The following is a 20,940-nucleotide window of genomic DNA, read 5'->3' as shown; positions in this document are numbered from 1 at the left end:
TCCTCGAGCAAATTGTAGATTCCCAAAAGTGGAAGGTGTTTTTCAAATCGGTCAAGTAATTTTAGAGGTTATTCATGTCAAACAATCAATCAAATCTTTACTCTTTATAATATTAATGTAGATTCATTATATACCTAGGCTTTTCCTATGGCCGTTATTATAATTTCTTAGGGGATACTGGAGATATGGATACAAATCCAAATAAAACACCGAAAACGTAAGAGAAATTATATATATTTCATTATATTGTTCAGGAATTGGCGTCTACACACGCACTTAATATACTTAGATCACATTGTAAACTCACACGTTTGTCTAATAAATAAATATTGCTAAGTTTTTACAAAGCTCTAATACTATGCCAATATTTTTGATGGAGAAATCTTTTTATATAAGTAGCTAGATGTTTTCTCGCGGTTTTATCCGTGTCCCGTGGGAACTACTGCCCGTACCGGGATAAAATATAGCCTATGTTACTCGGGAAGAGTATGGCTTTCCAACAGTGAAAGAATTTTTCAAATCGGTTCAGTACTTTCGGACCCTTTGGATTTCCTACCTCTATAAATTATATATCAATTGGTTTGCTTACTAGATATAGAATTTGCATACAATAAACGTCAAATTCCTATTTCTATAATAAGCAAATATCAACAGATATATGTAGGTAACTGAAATATGTTATGATTTCTGTATTAAATACACATAGGACTTTATTTCGTCTTTTAAGTAAAGTTATCAAAAGTAATGGAAATTGAGAACCTCCTTTTTGTGAAGTCGGTTAAAAAACTATGAAAAAGTTTCTCCATCAAAACTCAATGACGCTACCAAAACTAAATTACTGACTTGAATAATAGCAAGAATTGTTATTTATTTTTTCATTCGTTATCATCAATGAAGAAATTGTTTGCATCTGGTTATAGAATCTATACTAATATTATAAAGCTGAAGAGTTAGTTTGAACGCGCCAATCTTTGAAATGTACTCGATCGATTTGAAAAATTCTTTCAGTGTTAAATAGCCCATTTATCGAGGAAGGCTATAAGCAAATTTTTATCCCATTAGGACCCGAGTGAAATTGTTGGCGGAAGCTAGCAATCTATATTTCTTCCTCGACAAATGGGCTATCTAATACTGAAATCATTTTACAAATCAGACTTGTAGTTTTTAAGATTAGCGCAGTCAAACAAACAAACTCTTCCCACCTTATTATAAAACGTGGTTTGAAAAAAGTACCAGCTTTTGTACCACCTTTAAACCACCGTCCCGAACAAAATCAGAGGACCAAAGCTATTACTAAAGCGGGTACTTCTTAAAACCACGTTTTATAATAAGGTGTTTCAGCTTTATAATATTAGTATAGACAGACACGAACAAAACATATACACAGATATTATCACTGTTAATAAAATAATTATTTTTTCATAATAATTAATACAATAGTTGCAACTTGGTTTTAACATAGATTTTAAACATTTTAGCCTCGAATATGACACAGCGAAAATAATAATATTAATACAGTTTCTTGATTTTATGCCCCCACATATTTTTTTGTATTTAAAATTATATTGTATTGCACCATTTAACTATAACGATGACCGAACCATTTTCAGTTGTCAAATCGCCGATGTGACCAATAAGCGGCAAGTATACGGCTGGTTATGGTTTGGTTTTCGTTATAGTTAAATAGTGCAACTCACCTGTAGTGTTCTTACACATTGGTCAATAGGTTCAAAATAAAAATAAATTGAATATTCAAGTCAATATTTGCTAAATTAACTTGACCTTGAGAAAATTTGTTCTTGACCTTTGACCTTGAAAATTTTAACCTTTAAATCTTTTGCTATAGCTGGCCTTGACCTTGAGAAAAATTTTATATTGACCTTAAAAATGTAACCTTTGAATAAATGAATTAAGAGACAGAAAATAACGATAAATTCACATTTTAAGATACTTTTAAAAAAATATGTGGGTTACATAATAATTTCGACTCAGCCTCACAGATACACTTGTTTTAGTGAAATATAAAAACATGTACATTTTGCACATCAAGCTACTACAATCTGTCATGTTTTTAATGAATTTTGAACTTTATCTTTAGAGCATAAGGTTCAATATTGATTCGGAATATACAATTTTATATAATGTTTTTATATTTTGTATAGAACCGGTTCTTCAAACCATACAGACAGACATGTGTTGCTGGGGAGTTTGTTGCGCCACTTCTTCTTCCCAGAAAAAACACATAGGAAGTGGTGAAGGGCGGGCGTTTTGGGGGCTCTTTTGTGAATTTGACCTTCAAAATATGCTGATTTTCAGCCTACTTTGAATAAATGACCTTTGATTTTGATAATTTTACAGATTGAAGTAGCATGTGCATAAAGTACATGTAAAATATTTCACTGAAATTAATTAATTTTATTAATTACCTAATAATTCCAAAACCCTAACACAACTACCATTGAGATTTTTTTATTTATTTCTATTAATTGTAGTTTTTTTTTCAATTAATCATTATTTTTCTAATCGCTGCCTAATTTACAAGTTATAATAATGGTCATATATGAATTTGATATTGTTTTTCTTTTACTTTTATGAAATAATTTACAACGTTTGAATTTGTATTTTTTCATAACACACTTGGGCGTCCAATTGTTTTTCGCGTTGACACGATAAGTTTAATTTGAAAGAACCCTTTTTAACAGTTTCGCAAATTCGTGCTACATGAGATCAGAAGCCTTCGCTTTCTTTTTACTTGAATAAAATAATAAATAAAATCACCATCTCCTAAATTTTCTCTACAAATAAATTAAATGTATTGGTACAAAGCAGGCATGATGGCACAACTAGTATATCAAACACAAAAATGACCATTATATAACCACAAAACGACTTTTAGTTACAATATTTATTTTCCAATTTTACAAAAAATAAATACAACTAAATCGATACCTAGTCACAATCGTAATCGTTTTCAATCGAGTTTCAGTGTTGCCAGAATTGTGTTCAAAATGGCGAATTAAAATATATTATTTGACTGTTTTCTGGTGCTGTTGACAGTTCTGTCATTCCATACCAAAAATGCAATTTTTCTTTGAAATTCGGTACCCCGGTTTTAATTATTTATTGAGAGGTTTTAAAAAGAAATAAACTTGATGGCAACACTTACGTACAATTCTTTATTTTTTGTTTATTTAGGTTATTTTACTTATACATAGGTTATATTAAGTTGTCTCACAGAATGATTTTGATTTTTTTTATGTCAAATCTTATTTTTATATTAAAAAGTTCTACTTTGACTTAAACTTTGACTTTGAAAAAAATTTTTGTTTTTTTTTTTTATTTAAAATAAGGAGATTAAACTTATGGGGAATAGTTTGGTTAATAGCTCATTCTGAAACGCCACAAAATTTTAAATAACGTTTGAGTATTCAAGAAATATACATAAGTAAAATAACCTAAATTCATTTAGTTACACTTATATCGATCGATATTATTTTACATTTACACATACATAAATAGGTATTTTTATTACATATATGTAATAATATCTACAGTTTTAATCATGACAAATTATTGCTAGGAATAATTTTGTCCGATTCCCTGAGCTATCGTTTTCTAACAATTGTACGTCTTTCGGTTCAGCACTTTTGTTCGTAGTTTAGAAGGTATACATCAGTTTATTATTTAACGCAAAAATTATCATGTAATTATCGGTTGATGTGCTCAAAATGGATTTGAAAAACAATATACAAAAATAATAGCCATCACCATTTGCCTAGCCTTTTCCCAACTATGTTGAGATCGGCTTCCAGTCTAACCAGATACAGCTGAGTACCAGTGCTTTACAAGGAGCGACTGCCCTATCTGATCGCCTCAACCCAGTTACCCGGGTAACATGACACTTCTTGGTAAGACGTTACGGGTAGTCAGAAGCCAGTAAGTCTGACAACCAGTCTTAATCCAAGGATATATCTTGTGTCCCGGGTAACTGGCTTGAGCGAGTCAGATAGGCAGTCGCTCCTTGTGGCACACTGGTACTCAGCTGCATCCGGTTAGACTGGAAGCCGACCACAACAAAGTTGGGAAAAGGCTAGCCAGATGATGAGTTTAAAACTTCTCCACTGCGTTTTAATGGAGTCTGGGTGTTATATCTTTTTTTCCATACTTAACCACACAAATATAGACTAGTATATAAACAAAATATATTTACAAATGAATAAATGCGCTGAAAATAACTAATTGATATCTATTTTTATATAAAAGTTTGTTCGTTTTGAGATCAGACACTTTGTAGGTACATTTCTATTGCTGATGCTACTAATAATAAAAAGAAGAAAATTTGTATATTTGTTTAGCAATCATGTAGTAACAGCTGAACGAAATGAGGTGTAATTTGGCACAAATATAGCATATCGTGATGACTTTTTATCCGGGTGCGGGAAGTTGATCTCTTGGCTTTTCAGAAATACAGTATTTAATTTGCAATCTTCAGTACTAGCAATAAAAATGTACCAAATGATTACTTTTTTCACACTTCATATTACGATACACGGACATACAAAATAATTGTACTGTTTTTGATTTATCGAATAAAAAAATGCAAAAAACCTAAATAATTTAGCCAATACATTTTAATGTGTTAATAATACTGATATAATATTAGTAAATAGTAAAAAAATACGCGGTCTAATTGAGAACCTCCTCCTTTGGAAGTCGGTTAAAAAGTAAAGTATTTATAGTATTGAAAGCTATGCGATGCTATAGATATAATTTTTTATAGCTTTACCAGCACCTAAAGACTAGATATTTTTTAGCAATTGCGAAGGTTTTGGGTAGTTGACTGATTTTTTAATGAATACGAAATACATTTGTTTTCTTCACGCACAAACGGCTGAAATAATAAAATATTTATTGATATATAAATATCAGAATAACTTAAAGGCTTCTAAAAGGAAAACTCTATATTTCTACAAAAACTTATTGCAATTCATGTAATTCACAAAACGATATTTAACGAAAAATACAGTCAAATACCCAAAGAAAATCCTTCTTAGAATTGTTTTATTATTTTTTTATTCAAATAAATCGTATTATAGCATCGCATTAACTGTCAAAGTCAAATTATCGTTTAGAAATGTAGAACGAACAAAAAAAATTTTTTTCTCTTTTATTTATACGTATAGATATAGATTACGTACACAGAAAATTAGAATTGATATACGTCATTATGAGTATATAGTACTGTTATATGAAATACATTGATTTGTGTGTGTTTTAGGCCCACATAAAGAAAATATGAATATACAGTTCTTGTCATATAAGTTTGCCGTCCTGGAGTTGAAATCAAGACATTTCAAACAAAAACAAAAAAAATACTATTTCCTGTATTATTAAAAATATATGTTTATATGCGTCATTTATTTCTATAAACGTTACTTTTTTCCAATAATTAAACTTTCTATAATACATGTTATTTTTTATATATTGCCTTTAGTTGTAATAATAATCATGAACTTTACATTATGTACCTATATGTACATTTTCTTAGGTATATAGACAAAAGTAAGATGTGTGTCTGTCTGTTTTAGGATTTATCGAAACTGTGGAAGTTTTTTAAGAAACTATAATTCCTTCAAATCGTTAAATTTTAATTTTTATCCTCTAAAACAGACAGACAGACATTTTAAATCGATGCTAAATATTCGAGTAGGCCTCTAAAAATATCGAATATATAAACACAAGCATCAATAAACTCAATATTGCCACATCACTAAAAAACAACCTTTTTCAAACTGGCAATCTATAAACAAAATCAAACTTTTCAAACCAAAAAGCTTAATTAAACAATACTCGTTACACCTGACCTTCAAATCACATTGACCTTGAAAATCTGACCTTGACCTTGAAAGGTGACCTTGAATTTTTTAAACGAGAAAATTAACCCAGTTACCTTGTCGAAGGTTTTTTGAACTTTATGCCGTAGTTTTTTCATGTTTTCGTGTTTATAGTGGAGTTTCTTTTCTCCATTGAAAAGCGTTGGTTTTCACGGCCGGGTTCGCGGAGCTAGCGCTCGCTGCTAGGGCTACGCCCGTTCTGCGTATGTTGGCGGCTGCGCTGTCTGTGATGGAATTTTTGTTGTTAGAATGTTACACAATATTTAGATGTACTAGGCATGGATATATAAGGCCCGTCCACGTCCGATAACATCAGTGACCGACGTTTCGGAGAAATAAAGAACACCCTGATAGCAATAATAAAACGTACATATCGTACAAAAGGTCGATCAGAAAATCCTAGTCAGAACGCCCTACAAAAAATCGGCAAGTCTATCTGCCTTACAAAAATTCAGACTGTGGAGGACAATAAATATCTCAAGAAAACCTAGACTATAAAGTCAAAGTAAATGAAAAAATCATACTAAATTATTTAGTTTCCAGGTTATGAAATATTTTAATTTAATTTTGTAGTATAGATTACTGATCTTACCAAGTCCATTTCTGACGTTCGCGACCAATCGCATCGCTGGATTTGTGACGATGCCGTTCCTCTTACTCTTGCTATGAACAAACAAATATTAATTTAGTATTATATATAAATATAAAGTTTATGCCTACATATGTATTTTTACATTTATAATGTGAAGAAACAACTTAGAACATTGTTTTGCCCGATTGCCAAAAGAGACTGAAGTTAACACATAATGATATAGAGGTAATTAAACTTAACGATATTAAATGGAATTATTAGACAGAAAAATATAGTTAAAGATACATATATCTAATATTAGATTTATCTTAATATAAATATAAAGAGGTATTTGTATTACAAACACACTATTTTATGATAATTTAAAAATGTATTTTACACAAAGTTAATACTTTAATAATAATTGTATAAATAAATAAACCAATATTAGTTATGTTATGTTTCGTGCAACCAACCACCAAAATTAGTGGATATTAGTTTAGCTGCCAAGCTGATGAATGTATGAAATTATTACGTTAGAAATATTATAAATACAGCATAAAATGTACACATATATTCTAGCCAAACTTTTTGTTAAATACGCCGAATAATGGCGTCCTAGCCTTGTCGGCTGTTCTCGTATAAGAAGATCAGCCAGCTGCGCAGGACATATTATAGTGCACGCACATTTGCTTGGACACAGGTGCACTCACTATTCCTTCACTCTCAGAACGCGATGACAATCCGACACCACCGGAGAGATCACAAGCAGGACCGACATTAACGAGCTCTTTGATAAACGGACCCTAATGCTAAGCAGCTAGATGATGACAGATGATGATGGTGAAGCCCAGGTACGAAACCTAATCACCAGCCACGAGCCAATTAGCCATCCCAGCTAACACCCGAGGTGTGACTGTGAGTCCATTAATTCGAAGTTTTTTATATAGCAAATATCTTTAGAAAGTTGTTGTTAAAAAGAGTTTGTGTTTGAACCCATTTTTATGTTATTATGGTTAGGTATAAAAATTTAACTCTATTTAAAATGTTTAATTTTCCTTTAAGTAAGAAATTATTTTGAAGTCAGTAGTAATTCGGTTTAATTTACGCACAACTGTTTTATGAATTTGTAAATAGCAAAACAGATGGACATAGTCCCTTTGAGGTAAAACCAACCAACCAAAGTTATTTTCAAATCGCAGCTTAGTGCGAGTATACATAATTTCAAAGTCAAGGTCAAATGTTTTTTTTAAGTTATATTATTCTACATGGAGCTATATAACTATTATAAAAATGACATTTAAAATACTCTATAATATTTGCAAAGACCCACAGTCACACCTCTTACAAAACTAAATGAACTCACTGTTTAAATATTCGGCCTCTAGCGCGGCCGAAACTGCCCACAAGCCTGTTGTACGCTACGCGACCCATCGCTTTCCACACCTCGCTATGTTACACATACACTTGACTATAGCGTTTTGTTTTCATAGTTAAATAAACGGGTATTCGGCTTTCGGCCTTTGGTATTCGGCCTCTAATATCCAGATTTATATCAAGAGTAATTCCATTCCTCTCTGTTAGCCGTCATATTAAATAAAGTCCACTTCCTTCTTATTCATGTCATATTTCAGTCTATCAATCCAAAAGCTGGATTCCTCGGTCTACCTCAGCCTCTCCATCTATCCACATTCATACTTAACACACTCCGCGTGGCTTGCAAGAATATTATGATAATATTTTACAGAAATATGTCTACAGGTTTTTAACGTTCAAAATATGGGTATATTAGGCCGAAAGCCGAATATCCGTGAAACATACAACGATATACAATATACATGTTAGCGTTACTTAACACATTACAAAAGCATTACTTATTATTTATCATTTCATGTTTAAATAATCTTATTCCCATATCTACACTTCCAGGAACAGTTCTCTTAAAATAATAATGCATTCTCTAGATATATTTCCTTTATACATATAGGCATATAGTCCAATAATTCAGGCACATGCTATTTTATAAATAAACCATGGAAATATATAGCATGTCCTCTATTTTTAAGAAGCAATAAATAAGAACATTTAATGATTTGCTTTTGGTTGTCAGACTTTCTGGCTTCTGACTACCCATAACGACTGCCAAAGATGTTCAAATGACAACCGGACCTACCAATGGGACCCACTAATTTACCGTGACTTCCGATACACGAATATTTCATATGAAAGATTTCCCATGTCATAGATGATCACCCATCCACATTTTGTGATCGATCGACCCGTGTGGCTGTTTTTTGAGCCCAAGTACACCAACAACTTAAACGTTAGTTTTCGGCAAACAACTTTCACGTTAAATTTCAGAGTAAACAGTTGTTTTGCGACAAACGGACGTTACTGATTTCAGGGAAACTAGATCCGATTCTAACGGGTTGCCACTGCGTACCTCCTCAACCCAGTTACCCGGGCAACCTTTTTATAAGACCGGTTGTAAGAAAGCTAACATGTTAAAAAACTTTAACCAACCTTTCACTCCGATCCTGTGGCGGCTTACTATCCCTTCCCAAAATAATCCTCATATGGGTATCCCTATTGAAATGCGTATCAGTCAGGACTGGCTGCAGCACCGCAGTAGGCAGTGACGGTAGGGTGGTGGAAGTGACGTAACCTAGTCTCTAACCTAGTTACCCGGGCAACCTCTTAGTAAGACAGTTTGTCAACCGGCTATCAAGTAGCGGGTTGTTCGAAAGAGTTACCGCGGCCCTGGTACATAAAAGGCCTACGACGGAACACGACGGTTTTTAGTCAGTAAGATTCTGACACTCCCTCACCGCTGCTAACCCACAGCGTGAGTCATTTGATGATTTTGACTTAGAAATAAATAAATATAAAAATACTTGAACCAACCTTTCACTCCGATCCTGCGGCGGCTTACTATCCCTTCCCAAAATAATCCTCATATGGGTATCCCTATTGAAATGAGTGTCTGTCAGGACTGGCTGCAACACCGCAGTAGGCAGTGACGGCAGGGTGGGGAAATGACGTAACCTAGCCTCTCTAACCTAGTTACCCGGCAACCTCTTAGTAAGACAGTTTGTCAACCCGATATCAAGTAGCGGGTTGTTCGAAGAGATACCGCGGCCCTGGTACATAAAGACCTACGACGGAACAAGACGGTGATTAGTCAGTAAGAGTCTGACACTCCCTCACCGCGCGTAACCCACAGCGTGAGTCATTTGATGATTTTTGACTTAGAAATAAATAAATATAAGAAATACTTGAACCAACCTTTCACTCCGATCCTGCGGCGGCTTACTATCCCTTCCCAAAATAATCCTCATATGGGTATCCCTATTGAAATGAGTATCTGTCAGGACTGGCTGTAACACCGCAGTAGGCAGTGACGGCAGGGTGGGGGGAAGTGACATAACCTAACCTCTAACCTAGTTACCCGGGCAACCTCTTAGTAAGACAGCGGCTATCAAGTAGCGGGTTGTTCGAAAGAGTTACCGCGGCCCTGGTACATAAAAGGCCTACGACGGAACACGACGGTTTTTAGTCAGTATGAGTCTGACACTCCCTCACCGTTGCTAACCCATAGCTCATTCATCATTTGATGATTTTTGACTTATAAATAAATAAATATAAAAAATACTTGAACCAACCTTTCACTCCGATCTTGAGGCGGCTTACTATCCCTTCCCAAAATAATCCTCATATGGGTATCCCTATTGAAATGCGTATCTGTCAGGACTGGCTGTAACACCGCAGTAGGCAGTGACGGAAGCGTTGGGGATGTGATATCACTGACGGGAGTGCGAGGCGGGCTGGCGTAGAGGGGAGAACAGTCACCGCGCCAGTTGGAGCGGCGGCCGGCTCCTGACCAGGTTACTAGTTCCGCGTCGCGTTCGTTGGCTAGGTAGCTTCTGTCGAATAAAAATGAATGTTACAATGACTTTCTTTTAAGTGTGATTTGTCACAAAAGATTTATACTAGTAGTATTCCCTGTATCGTGCGTGTGAAAATCTTGAGTTTGAGCACCATTACTTAAAACTAAAAAAGCTTTAAAATTAAAGTTCCGGGATAGTATTTGCGAATTAGTTCTCTGGAGACCCCTGTTTCTGGCGACCTATGATTCTGGCGACGTCTATCTCTAGCGATCTACATCTCTGGCATCCTTCATGTCAGGCCATTTACAACTCTGGCGACCTACACCTCAGACACTCTTCATAACAGCCCAGTTGCTGGTATAATACCAAGACAAAAACAAGGTGTCCATTAAAGTATAGATGCAATAAAACAGAATGGACCACTTGAAGTCAAAATATTGACAAATGACCCCACTTTTATCCATACCTCTATCTCATTTGATCCTTACTTCGAGGGATAACCTGTATACTATCTTACCTCAGCTTGGAGTCTTTCTCGACGACGTGATGCTCTGGTATGTCTGAGTGCTCGGGAATGTCTCGGCGACCGCGTCCGCACCGCGCCACTTGCTGGGCGAACGATAGCGATAGATTTGCGCGGTTTGGCTGGAAATAGAAGAAATATTACATTGTTGCTACAAATATTTTGGTAAGAAGTTTGTTTAAACAAACATTAAATATTGCTATAATTTTATAAAACACGCTAAATTCTTTGTTACGCTAAGGAATCTGATTTGGGTAACGCGTAGTTATAAGTGGCCATAATATATGGATAAATATAGAAAGAATATGGTGGGGGTTAAATAAGCAGCTTTTATCCGAGGGACAGCGTTGAATCGCGCATAGCAACTAGTTATATCCCTGATAAAGAGAAGCTTGTATCGTCTTGTAACTGTTACTACTGCAAAAAGACATAGGAAGTGATGAAGAGTGGGCGTTTTGAGGGCTGTCTTTTAAAAAGTGTTGTTTTGCAGTCAACTTTGAATAAACGATTTTTGATTTTGTAGAGTATAAATGAGCTAACCTTCTCAGCAATAGTGTCAGGCGGGTCGTGGTGCGAGTGCGAGCGTGCGGAGCCGGCGGTCATGTTGGACGAGGATTTGGTCGAGTTCGAGCTGTGGACGCTGCGACGCTTGTATTCTGGTGAACCTGGGTGATAGGAGAAATATTTGGGTAAGAAATTATGTATATTATAAGGCATATATTAGGACAATTAGTAAGTTGAGCAACGAGAATTATATAAGGACGTCTACGTCACAATTAATTGCGTTTTTTTTTAAATTCAAAAACAATATGGAATCATACACACATATGTAGATGAGTACAATAGTCGGCCTTATCGTTAAAATATTATATTAGATAGCTCATACTTAGTATACATTAGCGTTGCAGTGTTCGGCTGAAATGCGCAGTGAAAACTATCATGCTACCTAGGAAACTTCATTACTGGTGGTCTTCATGTCTCGCGATCTACCTCATTTGTTACCTTCCCCCTAAGCCACATTTTCCTGGAGCCATCTCAAGCTCGCTACATTACGGGCGCCATTGATCTGCCTACATCGCAGGCACCTATGCCTTTCTCTATCTTTAGCATCCAACATCAAACTCTAGAACGACCTGCATATCTGCAGCTCGTCATCAACCACTGCCACCCAAATTCTCCCATATCTTTAGCGTCATACAACCGCGGAATTCTACATCTACCTACTTCTATGTCACCTCTAAGTTATGGCATCCCACATCAGCCGATCCTTAGCGTCATATATCCCTCTCTACATATCCGTTTCCCACATCTCTGTCGCCCTAACCCCAGCTTCTAGTATGTTCAGTACGTACCGGCGCTGGGCGGGCGCGGCTGCAGGTCGGCTGCGGGGGCTGAAGGTGCCGCCCATCGCTCCAGCAGCCGGCAGATGTTCGCGTGACCAGCTCGCCACGCCACCTTAGCTGGAGTACGGCCTGAGGAACAGAATGGTAAGATTAAGGCTTGGGTCCGACAAAAATCTAAAAAAAAAATGGCATGTGTAGCAGAAATAATATGTTTTAGGCCTGGTTCGCAAAAATCTAGAAATACCAAAGAAACACACACTCCTAAAACGCTTTGTATCTAACTTTATCAGTGTTATTCCAGTCTTAATGCAAAACAAATGTCCCTTCTCGTACATAGAAACTTTGACTCGAACAGAACGTAGCATTAATATATCGCTTCATCCTCTTGAAGTCGATACATGACGCACGGACCTCAATTTTATTTATTTATTATTATAGGTCACCCCCCAAGTACCTACTCTTTAAAAAAAATATTCAATGTACAGTTTTGACTTTCCTATCATTTTATTATATGTATGTATAGATTCTCGGTTATTTGAATTGAATACCTAAGTATAAAATAAATATACATTTAAATAAGCAACCTGTGTTAATCCTTCTAAAATATACCAAATAATACCTAAGTTAGTGTTTACTAGACTTACCGCAATGATCAGCTTGCAATGGATCGGCTCCATGCTGTAGAAGCCACAACACACATTCTTCATGTCCTTCTTGAGCCGCGATACCTGAGCAAACATAAATTCATAATTATTATCATTATTTACTTTATTTATAGATTTATTTGTTAATGTATGTATGTAAAATTAATATGTAGGAGACTATTCCCCGCCAAAATGTCGGCGCGAAGAAAAAACAATTTTATAAACCCTTTCCTTGACATTTTTTAAGTTCAAGTTAAGACGTAGATGTTTTTATGCATTCCACCTTATCATAAAACGTGGTTTAAAAAAAGTACCGGCTTTTGTACCACCTTCCCGAACTAAAGCGGGTAATCAATGGACTAAAGCTGTTACTAAAGCGGGTACTTCTTAAAACCACCTTTTATAATAAGGTGGTTAAAGTTTTTAAAGGATGATTTGAATCGAAACTTTTGCAGTTAAACATCTACATTACGCGGGCGAAGCCGCGGGCGGAAGCTAGTTTTTCGAAGAGTGCTGGTTTTCAGCCTACTTTGAATTTTTTTGACTTACCCAGTGGTGTAGCGCCTTGAGTACACACAGCCGCGGGATCGGCTCCCTGGTCGAGTAAGGCTCGCAGCACGTTGACGCGGCCCCTCCAGGCTGCCGCATGGAGGGCCGTTCTACGGCATCTGTCTCTGCCGTCTACTGCTGCACCGCCTGAAGTAGATAATAATGTGCTAGTAGAGTATGCGTTGCCTACCTAATATAACGTTTAACGTTTCGAAAGAGCTTTCATAAGCCTATTTGAAATAAAAATAATGACTTGAATATGAATATCACACTTAAATCTATTTTCCACGTACCTATTTTCCAATTTGAATGTATTTCGTTCCTCACAAAAAACTACATAATGGGTTTTGATGACACTCAGTAGTATCATAGGTTTTATATCAGAATTTTAAACAGATTACTTTTTATCCAGGTGCGTGAAGTAGATCCCTCGCGCCCTTATATACCTACAATAAACATAAGAGATAAATAAATCATTATATTGTCATTTGAACTCACCAACTTTGATCAGTAGGTTGACCATATCCGTATGTCCCTGCCACGCTGACACGTGCAAAGGTGTTCGGCCCTAAACCAAAATAATAAATAAATATTAGTTTAAATATACGTAGTTTCCTATAACATGGGATGGGTGTCTTTGAGAAATGACAGCAATAATTTCTAGTATGTATATTAAAAAAAACTTTTTGTCTAACTTAATTCGGCTTTTGGTGTGAATCAGGGCCGTACTAGGCAAGTGCTGGGGCCCGTAGGAAATGTTATCGCGGGCCCCATGTTACCTTTTATTCGCTGAATAACATAAATATGATTTTTAAAGGTGATAATTTTGATGAGCACATAAAATATAAAAGTGAAATATTTGTTTTATCATGGAATATTTTACTCTCGAAATCAAAATGGTTCAGTAAGGTTCAGCTGCTATTACAAATAAACAAAATTGCTTGATATGTAATATGGTCAATCCTGCCGCAAGTAGTATCACATGCAGATTTGGACTCTAGACCATATTAAACCCCTTAAAAACAAAGTGTTTTGAGCATTTTTGTTTTTAATTTTAGTCATAAATACTACTAATTAGAATGAGCTGTGTAACTTAGAAACTTGGTCGTGTTCTACGATTCTCCTAACTCTGTGCTCAGTCCCTGGGCAGCATAGGTACCGGCCTAGCCCCATCCCTGTCCCATACCTCGCTATCAGTAGTATCCGCCTGCGCCCGGCACTGCGTGAGCAGGTACCGCGCCATGGGCAGGCGGTTGTCGAGCGCCAGCACGTACAGGGTGCTGCGCCGGTCCGCGTCCAACGCGTCCACTACCGCGCCCCGCGCGTACAGGGCTGCTACTGTCTCTATGTGGCCTTCTAGTGCTGCTAGTCTGTGGGGTAAGCGGTAATATGATGGTTAGAAGGCCAAGATATAAGATTTCTGAGTCAGCATTCCACAGCAGGGCAAAGCATGCCAGGCCTGCGGGATGTTGGAAAGAGTTACAGCGGCCCTGGTTCGTAAAGGGCTTAAGAAGGAACATGTTGAGAGTCTGATACTCACTCACGCAGCACCCACGGCGAAAGAGGTCATTCGATGATGATTTATCACAAAAAAAAACAAGAATAAGATTGCAAGGTGAACTTGGGACTACATAATGACTCAAAAGATGAGGTCAAACCGCAAAATATATGAAATACAAATATAATGCCACAAAGATACGTTTTCACGGCGAAAGAGGTCACTGGTCTATGAGGATTTCCACCAGTTTATGGTGACTTTCCCTCATTCAATAATTTTGCTCAATTCATACAAGCCAGAAAGTCTTACCAAGAGGTATTGAGTTGCCCGGGTAACTGGGTTGAGGAGGTCAGTTAGGCAGTCGCTCCTTGTGGCACACTGGTACTCAGCTGCATACTGTTAGACTGGAAGCCGATCCCATCATTGTTGGGACAAGGCTATGCAGATGGAAAAGGTACATGGCAAAGACTAGGCAAATGGAAAAAGCAGCCTATTTAATATTGTAAACTGTTCTTTTCTGAAAAGATTGTCTATGGAGTTTCTTGTCCATTCTTCTCCATAAGACCCACTCTTTGGAACCGTGCTCCAATTGACGTTCCTTAAGCACCTGTAATAGGTCCATATGAAATAAAAACCTTTGAGATGATATCCTCACCTGAAAGCCGTCTTCCCATCATGAGCTCGCTGTTCCACCCTCGCATCCCACTGGTCTATGAGGATTTCCACCAGCTTGTGGTGACCTTCCTGGGCAGCTAGCATGAGGGGTCCTTTGCCGTCGTTGTCGGCTTCGTCGACTTTCGCGCCGGCTTCTAGTAAAGCTTCGCAGACTTCTATGTGGCCTAGGAAAAACGAAGAATGGAAATATAATTATACTGTATTGAAGAAAAAAAATATTACACATTCATTATATACATTTTTGTCTTTTCGTTATAATTTAACAATTTTATGACTATGACACTCAAACGAAAACTTTCTTCTCAAAAACTTAAAATAGCATAAAACTGACTTAAAAAAAGTAATATGTGCATTGGTCTATAGGTCGGAGGATGCAGATATGTTTATTCCGCCACCAATTTGTTTTCCAGGGTTTTTTTTTCCGGTTGCTGAAAGTGGTTCTCCCGGGAGGTCGGTGAAATCGCGTTATATTTATTGTTTAGGTATATAAAAAAATTAACCATACATGTAATAAGTCCAATATTACCTTCAAAAGCAGCATAATGTAGCGGCGTCCATCCGGAATTATCTCTATGATGTTCATCCAGCCCCCGGTCTAACAACTGTCTCACTACTTCGACGTTACCTAGGAACAAAATACAAAGATTTTAGTCTATTTTTAGAATTTCAAACCTAAAGGCAAAACGGGACCTGTGGTGTAGCTGCGGAATTTCATGCGTCACTTCTTCAAAGCAAAAACACATGGGAAGTGTCGAAGAGTGGGCGTTTTGGGGCTGATTATTGTTTAAGAAGTGCTGTTTTGGACCACGTCTTCTATGAGAAATGTGAGCAGCTTGAGAGAATGTCAGACTCTTTAAAACCCCATCGTGTTCTGTCGTATGGCTTTTATGTACCAGGGTCGCGGTAACTCTTTCGAACAATCCCGCAGCCCCGGCAGACCCCGCTGGGGTTGCTGACATCTCTTTGAGGAGCGCGTGGAACAACGAGCACCGCCGACACGGGTCTGCTGTCTATACAGACGGAGAGACGATGAGCCACCCGAATTCACTGCCCATAGATACATGCCTACGATGACCGGGTATCATCTCTCAGCGCTGGGATGAGTGTTGCAAACTCTCAGTCGCTTAGCTGTCTTGTCGAGCCTCGGATCCGCCTCTGCCTCGAGGCAGCTCGCGTCCGTCCGTCCGTCACCAGGCTGTACCTCACGAGCCGCAGAGTTCACTACACACTCACCTTGTGCCGCCGCCACGCTCAGCACAGTGCGTCCGTCAGCGTCCATGTTGTCGACGCAGGCGCCCCAGAACAGCAGCAGGCGCAGCGCCCGCGTGGCCGGCGGCGGCGGCGGCCCACAGCGCCGTCCGTCCGTCCGTCACCAGGCTGTACCTCACGAGCCGCAGAGTTCACTACACACTCACCTTGTGCCGCCGCCACGCTCAGCACAGTGCGTCCGTCAGCGTCCATGTTGTCGACGCAGGCGCCCCAGAACAGCAGCAGGCGCAGCGCCCGCGCGTGGCCGGCGGCGGCGGCGGCCCACAGCGCCGTCCGTCCGTCCGTCACCAGGCTGTACCTCACGAGCCGCAGAGTTCACTACACACTCACCTTGTGCCGCCGCCACGCTCAGCACAGTGCGTCCGTCAGCGTCCATGTTGTCGACGCAGGCGCCCCAGAACAGCAGCAGGCGCAGCGCCCGCGCGTGGCCGGCGGCGGCGGCGGCCCACAGCGCCGTCCGGCCCGCCGCGTCGCCCGCCTCCGGGTCCGCCTCTGCCTCCAAGAGCAGCTCGCAGATCTCGCTAAAAAAAGGGAGAAATTATGTGAAATAAAGAACTCCCTAAACATGGGTGAAAAGGAAAATTTGAAAAAAAATTATGAAGCTATATTACTGTCGAAGTTCCGTCGAAATCTAATCGACCACTAAATCGTGATTGAAGCACGTACATGACATCTAATTTCACAAACTGTAGAGTGATAAACGATAACGCGCGCCCATCTACCAGACGAAAGCAAGTAGATTAAGGGACCGTTCAGATAGATCGGCTCGAGAGCATCGGCGCCCATTTTTCTATTCATTCACACAGACCGGAGTCGGCTCCGATCAGCTGCGTAAGATATAATCGGAGTCCCGCAAACGTCTGCGTGACCGAGAAAAAGTACGCGATCGGAGCCAGTCGGCTTTTCTTATTTCACACCAAGCGCCTTCGAGCATTCTTAATGTCAAAAGCAGTGCACATGCAATAATAAACCTTACTTCAAATACTAACTGCTCGATTTTTAACGTGTTAAGAATTTGCTTTCCTCTCTGAGCAGGTCTGTCTGAACGGACCCTAAAGTATCGCGAGGCTATGGCGAGGAATGGACCCGCGATAGATCGGCGCCGGCTACCAGCTTTTTTTGTACAAAATCATACTGCTAAAAGAGAATTAAATGTCCGTCCCATTTACAATACCACTTTACAATTAACCGCCAAATGAGAAAAAAAAATACATATCCCTGCTAAACAAAACCAAGTATAATCATCGGCACGAATCTTGAGCTCTGCGAACCTTCACCTGCGCAGAAGTAATTTATTGGGTCCCTTTTGTGGTATGAAGTGAGGCTAAAGCGGTGATTGGCCCGCAGTGCATCGCGTCATAGCCGTCACTCGGGATTGACTCTTTGCTAATAAATCACTTCTGCGCAGATGTAGGTCAGAGCTCGAGATTCGTGCCGATAACTATACCTTTGTAGAAATTATATAATAAAGAGAATTTATTTTGTTTACAAGGTCAGAGCTCAAGATTCGTGCCGATAACTATACATACATAATAAAACAAAATACATACGTATGGCCCTCAAAAGCAGCTACCAACAGCGGCGTGGCTCTGTCGCGATCAGCTCGCGAGACGTCCGCCCCTCGCTCCAGTAGCAGCGCGGCGCAAGCGCAGCCACTCGCGCAGAGAGAGGCTACTGAGAGCGCTGTGCGACCTGTAGGGGAGAACAAGGGTTGAAGAAAAAGAAGAAAGAATGTGGAACGCTTTAGAAGCCTGGATCACGGCTAGCCGTAATGTTATATGGCGGGTTATAATTACAATCTGAAAATCTAAATCCGGCCTTCCGCGTCCGCTTTGTCGGGGTCGGCCCCGGCGGCGAAGAGACGGGAGACCACGGCCTCGTGGCCCATGAACGAGGCCTCGTAGACGACGAGCGGCCTGTAGACCCCCTAACTTAGTCTGTAGGCCTCATGTATAAGTAGGAGGCCTGCTAAAGACTACTCACCATCATCATCATCATAGGTAAGATGCCTCGTAAAGGTAGAAAGCCCCTAAACACACCTTAAAGACCCCACCATCATCATCAGCATGATCGATCTCGGCCACTCACCATCATCATCAGCATGATCGATCTCAGCCCCAGCATCTAGCAAGGCCCTCACGATGTCCGCATGGCCCATGTACGCGGCCGCTATGGGGGTTCGGCCTTCCGCATCCGCTTTGTCGGGGTCGGCCCCGGCGGCTAGGAGACGGGAGACCACGGCCTCATGGCCCATGTACGAGGCCTCATAGACACCTCGAGGCCTCATAGACACCACGAAGCCTACTAGACACCTCGAGGCCTCATAGTCACTTGAGGCCTCATAGACCCTACGAGGCCTCATAGACACTTCGAGGCCTCATAGACACCACGCAACCTCATAGACACCACAAGGCCTTAAGAGACACCCTAACTACTCACCATCATCATCAGCATGATCGATCTCAGCCCCAGCATCCAACAGGGCTCTCACGATGTCCGCGTGGCCCATGTACGCGGCCGCTATGAGGGGGGTGCGGCCTTCCGCGTCCGCTTTGTCGGGGTCGGCCCCGGCGGCTAGGAGACGGGAGACCACGGCCTCGTAGCCCATGTAGATACGAGGCCTCATAGAATGCGAGGCCCGCTAAAGACCCCCTAACTATCCTCATCATTATAGGTACGAGGCCTCGTAAAGGGTGGAAGGCCCCTAGACACTCCCAAAGACCCCCTAACTACTCACTATCACCATCATCATAGATACGGGGCCCCTTGAAGGGTGGAAGGCCCCCTAAAGACCCCTTAAAGGCCCCCTAACTACTCACCATCATCATCAGCATGATCGATCTCAGCGCCAGCATCTAGCAGGGCCCTCACGATGTCCGCATGGCCCATGTACGCGGCCGCTATGAGGGGGGTCCGGCCTTCCGCGTCCGCCTTGTCGGGGTCGGCCCCGGCGGCTAGGAGACGGGAGACCACGGCCTCGTGGCCTGACCAGGCTGCCGCTCTGGGTAGGAATAGGGGATTTTACAGATAAATAGTCACAATTTTGAACATAACATGATAGATAGATGGGTCATCATCAAAAACCTATGCGTGTTGTTAAAAAAATATCGGCAAAATTGGGAAAGGGTTAAAATTTTAAATCATAATATAATAGTAAAACAAACCGCGGAATAAAAAAAAACAGCTTATTATTATAAAAAACGACTTAAAATCACATAATTATTAACAATTGGAAAACGATTGAACTAACAGAATAACATGTACCAACATACCTTAAAGCAGTTCTGTTATCTGCGTCTACGCAATCTACGTCACAGCCGAATTCCAGTAGAACTTCCACAACCTGAAAACAACAAATATATTCAGAATCTTGATAAGTTGTTCTAAAGGCAGTTTAATTAGACCAATGTCAAAACCAAATAAGGTCTAGTTTGCTTTTGGTCCAATTCGCGAAATGTTCCATCTTGAACATCAGAAATTTTGACTGTGGCGGACTAAAACCTGTATAGTCGGAACTTTTTGTGTGTGTGTTTTATTTTATATTTTATTAATTTTTCTCCGTCAAAATAGTCTGACAGATTACAATACTTTTACAATCTTGCTGAAGCATTTTTATTAAACACAGTCCTATTCAGGCCTGCGTAGTGTGCTTATGAGCATCTCGCTTAGATGCTACATGACAAAATATCTTGCTAAAGAGTAATTTGGTAGACTAGATTAGCTGAAGTAACTTAGGAGTAACTTCGAGTAGATCAGTTACACAGTCCCTTCATGTAATCTGGTTATCAGCTGCGACTAGATTAGAAGCCGACTTAAATATATATAGTTGGGTAAAAAGCTAGGCGTCTGTCGCGTCTACTAGCCCGGGGTCTGCAGTACCCACCTCAGTATGTCCAGCCCAGGCCGCAGCCCTGAGCGGGCTCCAGCCGTCAGCATCAGCGGCGTCGGGGCGGGCGCCGGCTCGCAGCAGCAGCGCGGCGGCGTGGGCGCGGCCGCCGCGTGCCGCCGCGTGTAACGCCGTGCCGCCGGTAGCGTCTGTCGCGTCTACTAGCCCGGGGTCTGCAGTACCCACCTCAGTGTGTCCAGC

At 39.9% G+C, this 20,940-nt stretch overlaps 1 protein-coding gene across 1 annotated transcript in view; it reads right to left on the bottom strand.

Moving 5' to 3' along the window:
- Positions 1-218: 218 nt before the first annotated feature.
- LOC110378512 (ankyrin repeat domain-containing protein 50) overlaps positions 219-20,940 on the bottom strand; it is a 109,479-nt gene continuing 88,757 nt past the window's right edge. Inside the window, exons 29-45 of the mRNA XM_064042522.1 lie at positions 20,126-20,196; positions 19,673-19,854; positions 18,404-18,545; positions 17,184-17,374; positions 16,111-16,209; positions 15,565-15,748; positions 14,598-14,781; positions 13,910-13,979; positions 13,412-13,558; positions 12,863-12,946; positions 12,228-12,347; positions 11,416-11,540; positions 10,870-10,997; positions 10,128-10,388; positions 7,832-7,915; positions 6,487-6,557; positions 219-6,118 (exon numbers count right to left, since the gene is read on the bottom strand). Coding sequence (XP_063898592.1) covers positions 6,003-6,118; positions 6,487-6,557; positions 7,832-7,915; positions 10,128-10,388; positions 10,870-10,997; positions 11,416-11,540; positions 12,228-12,347; positions 12,863-12,946; positions 13,412-13,558; positions 13,910-13,979; positions 14,598-14,781; positions 15,565-15,748; positions 16,111-16,209; positions 17,184-17,374; positions 18,404-18,545; positions 19,673-19,854; positions 20,126-20,196 — 2,259 coding nt within the window. The 3' untranslated portion in view covers positions 219-6,002. The remainder of the gene's footprint in view (positions 6,119-6,486; positions 6,558-7,831; positions 7,916-10,127; positions 10,389-10,869; positions 10,998-11,415; positions 11,541-12,227; positions 12,348-12,862; positions 12,947-13,411; positions 13,559-13,909; positions 13,980-14,597; positions 14,782-15,564; positions 15,749-16,110; positions 16,210-17,183; positions 17,375-18,403; positions 18,546-19,672; positions 19,855-20,125; positions 20,197-20,940) is intronic.

The sequence above is a fragment of the Helicoverpa armigera genome, chromosome 29 (genome assembly GCF_030705265.1).
Source record: "Helicoverpa armigera isolate CAAS_96S chromosome 29, ASM3070526v1, whole genome shotgun sequence".
In the NCBI taxonomy this organism is placed as follows: Eukaryota; Metazoa; Arthropoda; class Insecta; order Lepidoptera; family Noctuidae; genus Helicoverpa; species Helicoverpa armigera.
Note: the sequence above shows the minus strand (reverse complement) of the source record. Positions and strands in the feature narration are given on the sequence as shown.